General features: G+C 43.0%; 1 protein-coding gene across 1 annotated transcript in view; it reads right to left on the bottom strand.

Annotated features, from left to right (window-relative positions):
* LOC121067172 (calpain-8-like) overlaps positions 1 to 12293 on the bottom strand; it is a 28975-nt gene extending 16682 nt beyond the window's left edge. The window contains exons 1-5 of the mRNA XM_040551326.1: positions 11627 to 12293; positions 9840 to 9909; positions 1708 to 1826; positions 549 to 682; positions 223 to 391 (exon numbers count right to left, since the gene is read on the bottom strand). Of these exons, the coding sequence (XP_040407260.1) occupies positions 223 to 391; positions 549 to 682; positions 1708 to 1826; positions 9840 to 9909; positions 11627 to 11863 (729 nt within the window). The 5' untranslated portion in view covers positions 11864 to 12293. The remainder of the gene's footprint in view (positions 1 to 222; positions 392 to 548; positions 683 to 1707; positions 1827 to 9839; positions 9910 to 11626) is intronic.

Below are 12293 nucleotides of genomic sequence, written 5' to 3'. Positions count from 1 at the left end.
TTATTCTAAGCATTATAACAGGCTGTCTTGTAAAAAGGGAGGCATGATGGGAGCTCTTTTTTAGAACCTTGTCCGAAGTTTTTATAACTGAAATCAATTAAGTCTCCCACTGATTTCTGTTTGCATTTAATTCAGACCTTCCTACTTATGATATGTTCCTGAGTGAAGAGCAGAGCAGAAGAGCAGAGCAGAGCAGAGCAGAGAGCAATGGCAGTCTCTTACATCAATGGAACAGCCAAGCAGTGACCCAGCTCTCAGAGCCTTCTGGATGATTTGGTACAAGTTTGAAGGAGCCCTCCGCAGATTATAGGACTCAGAGATGCCTCCAGTAAAATCCTCAAACCCTTCTATAGTGGACCCTCCAGTGAGAGCTTCGTAAGAGCCATTTAGCCTGTGGGGGAAATGACAGAGCCATGTAAGGGGCCATCTCCACTTGTAAGCATGTGCACTGCAGAAAGAAATAATTATCTGTAGGTCTGTCTGATCATCAGTGTGATCAGTCAACTTCTGAACACCCAGGAGTGCTTCCTCCCAGCCAGCCACCATACTTGGCATAGGCCTTCTCCAGCAGTGCACTCCAGAACTCGTTGCCTTCCTCCGAGTGCACAAAGAGCAGCTTCCCGTTCTTGGTCGGCAGCCGGTCATCCACCACGACATCCACCCACTCCCCGTACTGCCAGAACTAACAAAAAGAAGAGAGGAAGAGATGATTAGGGCTGGTGTATAAATAATGGCTCTGCACTACCACCTTCCTCTTCCTTGTAATTGAGGCAAATCCCTGTGAAATGCTGAGCAGGCTCCTTAAACACTATTAAAGTGTTGCTGATAGGTACCATTAACAGCAACTTCTTCCACATAACATCTGGAATAGCCCATTCTCCATGCATAGATTACATAGTGAAGGGTCCAGAAAGCTAGTGAGTTGACAGGAGTCTCAAAAGTCCTATTTTCTTGTCTACTCTTTTAAGGCCCAATCCACGGGGAAAAAAAATAAAAAAAATCATGCCTCTAAAAATGCTGCAAGGAGATGTCACCCAAAAGGGGATGCACTCAATAGTGCCAGTGCCTTCTGAAAATATTGGGAAATGTGTGAAACATTACTGAAACTAATTTTTTGCATGAGCACTTGAACCATTCAGTTCATTTACAGAATCTGATACAGTCCTGGAGGGAAAGGAAAGAGGATAATAAACACGATAACCCCTCTGTTGAGATGAGCAGGAGGAATGTATAGGTATGTGCTCTATAACATCTGCCCTCACCCAAACACCTCCTTTAGTTTTGTAGGGTGAATCCACACTGCTCACGCTTGAGCCTAACTTCTATGGTCTGCAGGCAAGGAAATCCAAACAAAGCAGTGGAGAGGGAAGGGAAGGAGAAGTAACCTCATCAGCCTAGATTCCCTTTCAATGGTCAGCAGATACAGAGGTTGGCATGGCTTTCATGGTATGATAGTTTGGCTCAGTTTACAAAAAATGTGTAACTTGCTAGAGCCCTATCAGCTGTAAGACAGCAGAGCCTAGCCAGTGAGTAAATGTCAGTTAACATTATTTAGCATTTAACTCTGTTCTTTTCTTCACCCCATCAATTTCACTTACACACTGTAATTCTTGAATATTCAGCCTGTGTCAATGATTAAAAGACCTGCTTTCAGCTAAATACTATGGTTTTCCTCTTTTATTCTCAATACCCCAATGAGAGAGTTACCTGGAAATGAAAGATGCCAGCATAGTCCTCCTGGAAACTTTGAGCTTTGGGAACAACACGGTACAGAATATCTGGATTCAAAGTCAGAGATGCAATGGCAGCCAGGAGCCAGCAATCACCTAAAAACATACACAATCCAAGGTGGAAAAGTTCATTAAAAAATAACATTTTGCTGAGCTGGTCCTTTCACCAATATATCACACTCCTACATAGACTAAAATGCCAGCATTATGTATTTGCAAAATCCTATCAGATTCTATATTGGTTCAGCAAATAATTCTTGTTTTGTTGTGTATTGTAGGGTCTCTGAGGGTGAACACGGTGGTAATTTTAATGGTCTAGTTCAGGCTTTTGCTATTTTGATTTTTTGATGAAACTGTGAAAGTAGGCAGTTTTAGCTAAGCGTTCTAATACCTTCAGGAAACAAAGAGCATAGCCAAAGAGAGCAAGCATTTGGGTTTGTGGGTTGCAAAGCCCGGCTGGGTGGTGCAGAGGTGACCTGTGCTACCTTAACTAGTCCCAAACCAATGCAGCTGGGAGAGGCAGGGGCTTAGAAGGTGAGCAGAGGGTAAAAGCTCAGTGTTGGTTGAAGGAGGGTTCTGGGTTCTTCTTTTTTTTTTTTTTTTTTTTTTTTTTTTTAGAAGTTTTAATTGATAGGGTGAACTTTTACCTAGCTATTTCATTTCAGTCCTTTCTTTGAAGGTCTGACTTGAACTAGCACCAAGGACTATAACAGTTCTGCTTGTGAGTCTGATGGAAACTGAAATCTAGTGGGAACTCTGAAAATAGGCAAGTCCTTTCTCTGGCTCACTGGCTGCCCTGAGAAGGGTAGGCATGCCTAGCCTGTGCTGGAGGCTAGGTGTCTTACGGCTTGAGCTGTTTGCTGGGTTGCTAGCTTGTTGTGGATCAGAGGTTGGGTAGGTGGAAGCCTTTGCTTGTTATTGGGAAACTCAGAGACTCATGGATTTCTCAGTGTATTTGTGTATTGCAAAGATTAGGAAGCACTTTTGTGGCTCTGTGTTACTTTCTGAGGTGTGCACAAAGTCTAGGAAAACAAAATTGCTCTGAAGGTGCTAAAATTACCCTGGTTCCCTGTGGATTATTTGTGTCAAGACATAGTTTCTTTGTGTAGGTGCATATACTGCAGAATGAAGTGGCACAACTCTTGCTTCATTGGAAATTAGCTAATGGAGAAACCGAGGACAGAGTTTAATACATAGCATGATTTAATATCTTAGAGCAGTAGATAACAATTTATATTGACTTGGGCTTTACGTTTCAGTACCATGATTACTATGACTGTAAAGATAAGATACTGGGACTTGCATAGTGCTGTGTGCTTTCTGTTGCCTGTACCTCCTAGGAGGTAGCTGGATGCCTCCTATGAGCTGACCCAGAAACAGCTGATCCCAGCCAGGCATGCAAAAACTTGAGAAACACCCGGAAAAAGTGCCCCTGGTGTGATGGCCTGTAACCACCTGAGCTAGCTGATCTGATAGAGGTACAAAAATGTGACCCACCCAATGTGCATAGCATAGCCGTTTCCAATGGGGAGGGAAAATGTATCATCAGCAGGTGAGGTGTTCCTAAGCCTTCCCTAGCACTGCTCTGTGCCATCCTGGCTGCCACATTCAGGGAACAGCATTCAAGCTGGAAGGGCATAGAAGATGTCTGGGTTACCTGCTTATCCCCATCTATCTGCATTTCCTATTTAAAAAGTCAAAAAAAAAAAAAAAGTGTCTTGCTCCTCCTATACAAATTTAAAGGGGAAGTGTGAGACAGGACCTTGCAAAAAAGCTGTTTGAGCCAAGAGCTCTTACTTGAAAGGTAAGGTTCCCCTTGTAAAAAAAAAAAAAAAAAAAAAAAAAAAAAAGAGGGATAAATCACAATAAAAGTGTCATGAGATGTTTAAACTAGAAATAGGAAAAAGTTGTTGCTGCACATATAGAATAGAGAATCAAAAAGCTTCAGCCTCTAGAGCAGCTATGACCAAAAACCTTCTCAAGCTCACCTTCAACCCAATTATTTTTTAAATTATTATGCATTCAGCGGGACAGGACCTAATTCACTGGCTTGGAAGATTCCTCTTAGCCCTAGACATCCATGTGTGAAGTAAGTAAAACTGGAGAACTCAAGGTGAAAAAAAAAAAATAATAATCTCTCCCAAGAAAACATAGATGCAGGGAAAAAATGAGACTGAGAATGCTCAGACTTGTTTTGTAACTATTTCTTTGAGGCTTTTCTTGGTACAGGTGTATGCCTTATGCTGTTATAATTTCTGCTTTTTCCTTGTAGATGTAGAAATAATGGTGGTAAGCCTGGGAAGCGGCCCTTCAGAGGAGGAAGAAGGAAAGTTTTATAGGGTTAGACCAGAAGACCTAATATTTCCAGCTTCTCCAGACATTCTTGTTGTTCCTGGGTTGCTGTGAAGCACAGAAGGCTGTTTCTGGGGACATGGCAGAGCGGGACTCCTGGTGTCCCTGCCATATCCTCCAGCCCGTGGTGAAATCAGGGAAGGTCTGTAGCAGTGAGGAGTTGGTGCTTTCCCAACAAGCAACATCTGTAAGGGGTTCCTCTTTCCTGGTTCAGGCCCGGTTTTTACAACTGGTGAAAGGGAAATTGCTCTGGGCTTTTTTGAGGATGGTGCACGTTTGATGCACAATTAGGCAGAAGAGTCAGTGAAATGAGAGGGGTATACTTAGATGTGCTATTTACTTCTCTGACTCAGGACTAAGCAATTTCAGAATTTCATCCTTGCAAGATGCCAAATGCAGCGTGAAATCCTTTACAGCTCTCTTATGGTATGAATTAATGTCTTAGCATCTGGGAGTGTGAATGACATTGGCACTTCTGCCTCCTGCAAACTCACCGTGCAATCCAACTTCCTGCGGAAGCACTAGGGGTGAATCTGTTTAACGTGTGCTTGGGAAGAATTGTATTGGAAGAGTTGCAGCGGTGAACTTGTCCTTAAAAATACCTTTGCCTGCCTCGAGCAATGCAGAGCACCATCTCTAAACCTTACTTGGGGGCATAATATCTTTGGCTAAGCTTGTGGCTGAGCAGCTATTAACCTTCCCTCTGACAGGAATCAGCTGGGAATTGGCTGCTCTGCAGTAGCTTGGTAAAATAGGTTCACATGGGGTGCCTAGATGCAAATGGATTGAGGCCAGCTTTATATACAAGTAATGCATTATGTTCAGGTTCCTGTGATGCCAGCATTAACACAAATCAAAGAAGATACAGTAAGCTGTCCATATCAAGGAGCTCCCAGAGCAGAGCCTGAATTGTGCAGGTTGCCTCTTCTCATAAATCACAATGGGATCCTGGCTTATTAATAAGGCTTCTCAGCCCTTGATAATGATAAATCCTTATGTTTTTTCGGTTCTGTGTTTTTTTTTGGTTTGTTTTTTGTGTGTGTGTTTGTTGTTTTTTTTTAAGGCATATCTACTGACATCGTGTAGGGTTTATTTTATTTTGTTTTGTTTTCTCAAAGTTCACCATTGCTTTGCTGGCAGCAGCTATTACTGTTTTGTTTAGCACTAATAGTGCTGTGCCTGGAGTACAGTGTGGTAACAAGCTTTCTGGAAAGGCAGCTGATGTAGGACCCCTAAAACTTGTCGCAGTACAGCTAAAGGTTATAAGTCACTTTCCAAATTCTGAGGAAACGATTTGATTTCCTTCCTAAATGAGTGAATTTTGGAGGGAGAGAAAATGAGGCCAATTGGCCAATGAATTATGTATATAATTAGACTATATTTCCCATACAATTATAGTCAGAAAAAATGACAAATTTCTGCTCACAACATACATTTGAAGTTGTACCCTTTTAGCTTTTAGAAATGGAAAAAAAAGTCTTCTCGGCATTAGACCTGTGAGGCTAAATCACCTACAGGCACATATGCTGCTTCCTGCTCAGTCTCATATTTCACAAACAAAAGTATTAGACAAGTGCCAATTACAGTGTTTACTGCTGTTACTGCTGAATGTGCTAAAAAGAAACCAGACCGATTCCTGGATCCAAAGTCATTTGTAATGTTGGTGATGCTTTTTATTATTATTATTTTTTTTTTTTAATTTGAAATGGACAGTTATGACCTTGAGTTTGTGCTAGGGAAGGTAAATGTGAAACCTAGCTGCGCATACACATAGATACACATACTATTTTGAAGCACTGCTTTGACTGTTAGCCTGCTTGAAATACTCTCTCTGCCTGCACACAGATGCACTGAAATGACCTTCATTCTCAGTGCTATGTAGGTGCTTCCTGGTTTAGAGACAATCAAGTTCCTGCAATGGATATAGAGTCTTTGGTGACGTGGGAGCTGTGTGGCTCGTCTATGTCAATGATGTTTACCCAAGTGCACTGCTTGCACAGGAGCCATATATTTAATGAGAAATTTGATTAGTTTCAGTTGCTATAAAGCAGCACTTGGTTTCTGTTTAGCTGCTATCAAAGTGTCTACACTCAGAGCACCTGCACTTTTCAATGACATAGTAACGGAGGAGTTTAAACCAAATATCCAAGTGTTGGGTTCCACAATCTAAACAGACAGCATAGGAACACTTCTGTACTGCATCCTAGCTTGTTGCTGTTACACCAATGCTAGGTGTTTGGAAGGGATCAAAGTACAATACTATTGCTCTTGCTTCCCGCTTTGTCAAGCAGATTTAACTCCTGACTTTACTCTCTGCTGGAAGGGCTTGTTGAGAGCCCCTAGTACCTGGAGCATGCTACCAGACACCAAAGCACTGACCCACCATCTTTGTAATTTCTGGCAGTGGAGGCTATACCTGATTTGAGGTTTCAAAGAAAGGCTTCCTGTAGTGTTTTATGGAAATTAATTAAGATCTGCAGCTGTGTACTGAACGGTAAGGGAGCACCCAGCAAAGGAACAGGTTTTATTCTCTTTGGGACCTGTAGTTGGCTGTGAATGTATTTTGGAGATCCAGGCGATCAACCCAGTAGAACAAGGATACAAAATACCCCTGGACTCATGGAGCTGAACTTCAGGAGGTACATATGCGAATGTTTATAGCAAAATTAGTGAACAAATCCAGTACTATAAAACACTTTGCTGCCTACAGGAGCTCCAAAGGCTCCATTAACAAGTATCAGATCTATCATGGAGCTGCTAAGCTTTGGATTGGTCTCCAGTCTACCTGTAATCTCCTCAAATCTGCTTTTGAGATGAAAGTAAGACAAAGCACATGGGTTGGGGTCCTCAGCTCAGGTGCACTGGCTGCAGCTGCATTGGCTTCATGGTACTTGTGGTGGCAGCCTAGGTCAAGGAAGCTGCTTCTTGCGCCTTCAAAACAAAGGTGCTCCGTGAATATAACCGGTGTGGATCTGCAAAGCTATATTAATCTGAGAGGCTTTTGCATGTGTTTTATATTCTTTAAATTAAATTTATGCCACTTCCTTCTTGAGACCCTCTGCAAACAATTCTGTAGTTAACTTATTCAGCTAGCTGCAAGGAAACTTTCTAAGTCACCTTTAATAATGAAGACTGTTACTGCATTTCAAGTTGTTACTAGGCTATCAAAAAGATATGGTTCAAAGCACTTTTAAAATATTTCAAGTCTTTCAAGTTCCCATGAAACTTCCCAAGCTGATACTCATCTAGCTTATACTGTTGTCAAAGAAATAAGTTTAATGGAGTGAGACTGACTATGGGTTTTCTTGTTCCTTTTGTTCATATAAACCCTGACCTGCAGTGTTATTTTTAAAAGAAATGAAACATGTCACAGAAGATTATTAAAAATAGGCTCTATTTCCCTAAAGGACTTGTTAACAGGTCACATACATGGCTTATGTACATACGTAATCAAGGTCTGTTTCAACAGAAGTGTTTTACATGACAGCTTTAATAACAAGTCCTTTGATATTTGAGGTATTGGACCAAATAACAAAAAAGCATAGGATACGCCTCTGAGATGTAAAGCAAACACCTAAACAATAAAAGGTAAGTCCCATGCCTCTATTCTGAAGTTTATTTTGTAAAGGATCAGTTTGTGTAAAAGCAATTGTAAACTGCCTTTCAGAAACAAAAGTAGATTATATTTGTCCCCTCTTTTTTGGTCTTTCTTCCTTTGTGAGAATATATATAATATTCTTTTTTCCACTTTTGGTGACAAAGGGAAGCTTGTAATAAAAGCAGAAGTAGATTATTGGACTTTTCCTCCAGGCCTGGAGGAAATTTTTCAGGACCAGCATTTGGGCTCCAGCCCACCAAAGGCTGGTTGGAGAAATCCCAGGAACAGGCACCCTCCTCAGCTGCACAGCAGCCATTTGGGCCCAGATCTGTTGCCACCACTATTTGGTGCCTTTGGGCACTGCCCTGTGAAATGAAAGCCTGTTTAGCACAAAGGCCTGGGACTCCAAAGAGATGTTCAGGAAGTGACAGAATTGAAAAGGGGCTGAGGGTATTTGCATTTGGCTTCTAGGCTTAACACAAATAGTGTGTTAACCTCTTCTAGTTGGAGAGCAGGTAGTGTTCTTCAGTCCTTTAACCTGTAAGCTGCCAAGGAAAATGAGGTTTCACTTCAGGTGTATGTTTTTTTTTAATACTCTTACAGAAAATTTATGAATTGGAGATGACGAGAAATGTTGCTTTTATTACTTATCTGAACAATTCTCCTAGAATACAGTAAGTGATTCCCTGTATTCTGCTCCAGCATCCACCGAATAAATATCCTGGAGCTAGCAGATTGGGCGTCTTATTTTTAGCAGCTAGAATACAGGCCCACACACCAGGGAATTTCTTGGTGATTGCTTTAATGGTGCTGTGTTTACAGGAACAGCACTGGTATTATTTATCGTCAATAATTTGCTGAAATTGTTTGAATCTCATTTGCACAACAGATGGGATGGAGGAGCAGTAAGGTCAGGAGTACTGTGGTAAGCAACGAAAAAGGGAGAAAGGCTGATTTCTCTGTTTCTCATCTATTGATTTCTCACTACAAGAGTTTCAGCCTTTTTGGCCCTGTATGCAGTCAGGAGAGGGTGCTGCTGCTGTCTCCTGCAGCTGGATCTTATCAACGAGGCAGGCAGGAAAGAGGCCAATGCATCAGCTCTTGGGAGGCAGTGGGAGGAGGTGGATAAAAACTGTTTGCATAGGAGCTTTGTTTAGACGATGGCAAGAACTGGAGAAAAATGGGTAAGAAAGATGGTTTTGCTGTGGTGGGTCCAGGAGAGGGTGACGTCTGTCTGAGAGACATCTTGTCAGCATCAGGCTCCAATTCATAGAGCTGGGCAGCATTGCCTTTTTTTTTTTTGTAGTATTTTTTTTTTTGTAGTATTTTTGCCCAGTGTGCATGGTTGCTCCTTCCTCTGTTAGCTCACAGCTCTACACAAAACACTGTACAAACAGTAGGAGCATTCAACATGAAGGGCTTAGAAAAAATTGCTTATTATGGATGACATTACAAAGCTGATGTGCTCCATTCATTTTTTTTTTTTTAATGGTGTGGCCCATGTTCCTAACTCATGGGCCATCCTGCTTGGCTTGAAATGGCACATTACAGCTCCAGCCCCTGTACTAAACCAGTTCCTACTCTGTTTCTTGGTGATTGTGCATTTTCCTTGTGTGAAACTGTGGCTGGATCTTGTTCTGCCTCCCATAAAAAAATCCTCAATGACTAGGCTGAAGGGTGAAATTTCCTCAGTGTCCCTTGAGTTTCTGGAGACGGTTTTCCTACGACAGGCATGAAACCAAGTCTCTCGCTTCAGGGCAAGTGCTATAATTATAAGGTTAGTGTCCAGCTCTGTGTTAAGAGGTTAAAAAAGCAAGGAAGTCTTGCAGTCCACCAGGGATAATTAGCTTACTACCTGCAGGAGACAGTTTGGTGAGTGCCAGCTTTGACACAGCTCTTAAAAACCTATGTGTACCCTGTTCTAGGCAGCAGTGCTGGTTGTTTAAGCCCTTTGCTGGGAAATGAGCACCCTCGTTGGGTGTCTGCCTTTTTTCATACTACAGCCAGGGCGCCTGACTCGGGGCTGTGAACTAGGTGCTGGGACGCTCAGCCTTAACCTGTCTATAAGTAGACAAGAAAATCATCTGTCTATGAGGAATTTTTAAGTTAAGCTTCATGTTTTGGAAGAAGAAGGGGGAAAAAAAAAGTGCTGTACGTACCCAGCTCTCCTTGGCAGACATCTGTTCGAGTAGCTCCTCCAACTATAAACTGAGGGTTGGCACATAACTCCTGAAAAGACACGTTTTCAAAGTATGCATTACCCCTTCAGGTCTGAAAAGTTCCTACTTCTTGTTCATTGTTTCCGTGTAAAGGTTCAATAAATATTAATCACTTTCATCATTCCTGAAAGTATTTATATAACTTTTGTCCTCAGGAAACAAAAGCCTCCCCTTCCTCCTAGGCATTCCCCATGAGTTTCTTTCTAGATGGCAGCAATGGTCAGTCCCCAGGAAGCTTAACTTGGTGTCTTATGTTGAGAGCAGCTCAGGCAGCCACCTAAACTTGCTGAAAGCAATAGTTGTCAGCTATGAGCACAGCACGCCTGTGTGTCTGGGTTGTGGAGGCAGCAACAACCCAGGGCTTCTTTTTGCATGTGCGTGAGGAGGAGTCAGATCGTGAAGTCTACAACGGTGGAGTGTCTGGCACTTGCTGTCTGCAAACCATCAGTCACAACCCACTGGGAGATGACCTTAGCAGTAGATGTTTATTTTGCAGGGGGCCATTCCTACAGCAGGTCTCCTCCAGAACCCCCACAACTGAACAGCGATCCCATCAGCCTGCAACCACATGCACTCTCTGCAGATGGAAAGCTGGGAGGACTGGGATTCATAACCCTGCTAGAGTTCAGCCCTCAGGCATTCCTAGCCATGCTACATTTGTAATGGCCTCCACCTGCAGCAGACACAACAATTTTCTTGCATGGGGAGCAAGATAGAATTCAGTGAGTTATCTGAGGTTTCCATTTGCCCAAGACAGGCAAAATCAAGGGGTACGTTCACAATTCTTGTTGCTGAATCATCTGGTGACGTGTTGAAGTGGGTTTGCAAGGGCGGAAACTTGGAGTTACTGAATCTGCAAATTTCTTTTTCTAACTTTTAGGTAGGGAAAAAAAATAGGCCGTGAACTTTTCCTGTATACTCCTACCTCCTATCCCCCATCAGAGGAAGGTAAGTTATTTTTGTTGTTATTTTTTCCTTCCTCCTTCTTTTCTTACTTTTTCTTGATGTTGCCAGGAGGGGAAAAATGATGGAGGAGGAGCAAAGTACGTACAGAAACAAATAACTGAAAAATGAAAGTGCGTAAAAATCTTTGAAGCCCAGATTTTGTGGCTTAAAAAAAAAAAAGTGTCTTAAAAATTCAGTGCATTTTTTTTCTGATGAAAATGACTATTTTAAACGAAAAGCCGTTTAGGGGATGTAAGTGTCTGGGCAATAAGTTTCAGTCAGCTGCTTTTCATCTGTTATAGGTAGCTTAAAGTGGGGCAGATGGCTTTATTGAAGTATTAGCTTAATTTCCTGGGGTGCCCAGCAGAAGGACCATGGTGTGGGTACTGTTACAACTGATGGTCAGTGGCTCCTGGGCTGCCCTGCGCTGCCTGGATATGCAGAGGGAGTTTGCGTCCCTGGATTGCACTCTGAATGTGTAGCTCTGAGGAGCCAGGATCAAAAGGGAGAAATCAGATTCCCAAGAGGCAGTTATAGGATTCCTTGCTTTACAAAAGGCTTAGAAAATGCTGGTTTTTGTGTTTTGTTTGTTTGCTTTCCCCCTTTTCAACCCTGCTTCTGTTTACAACCATGAAGATAAGGCAGGATAGAATAAAACAAAGAAACAAAACATAAAGGAAGAGCAGGCATTCAGCATCAGCTCTGTTCTAGCATGGATGCGTTCAGGTGAGTGTTGGTTAGACCTGACCCCAACCAAACATGCCATGATAAAACACTCTTACCGTGGGGCGCTTCCAGATTATCCCCTGGGTCTTGAAGGAGTAGGGTCCCAGGTCACAGTAGCCCAGCACAGATGGACAGGCTGGGAACTCCTCATCCTTGAAGAGAGCACCAGCCTGAAGGCACCGCTGCTTCAGGACTTCATAGTCCTGGTTCAAATACCTGACCGCCTTCCCATAGGAGCCCAGCCCCTCCAGGGCTGCTCTGTCTTGGCACAGCCTTGCTGCCAGCCTGGCCATGTCTGCCTGGCAGGGCTCTCTCCGTCCGTCTCTGCTGGGCAGGAGGAGGAGGATGGAAGCAGGTCGCAGGCTGGGGTGGAGCTGGGGCTGCCCCAAGGGAGGAGGCTTAAGAAGTGCAAATATGTACCTGAGGCAAGCAGGCAGCCAGCCTGTGCTGCTGGGGGAATGGGCACTGGTTTGTGTGACTGCTCAATGGTCTGCTTAAAAGCTTGTGAACTCCCGGCTCATTTCTAAAGCATGCTTTTAACAAGGAGCAAGGGAAAATGATGATGTTTTTGCAGGCATGCCTGTTTGCACATTGAAATAATTGTATGCTGAATGTCAAGCTCCAGGACCAGGTCTTTAAGTGCCCAGGTGAGGATGCTTCAGACCTCCTTTCCTTCCTTCCAGCATCTGTCCCTAGGCTGTTGGAGGACAGAACAACCACAAA

This window comes from Cygnus olor, chromosome 3 (genome assembly GCF_009769625.2).
Source record: "Cygnus olor isolate bCygOlo1 chromosome 3, bCygOlo1.pri.v2, whole genome shotgun sequence".
NCBI classification, from domain to species: Eukaryota; Metazoa; Chordata; class Aves; order Anseriformes; family Anatidae; genus Cygnus; species Cygnus olor.
The sequence above is the reverse complement of the archived record's forward strand: the minus strand, read 5'-3'. Positions and strand labels throughout refer to the sequence as shown.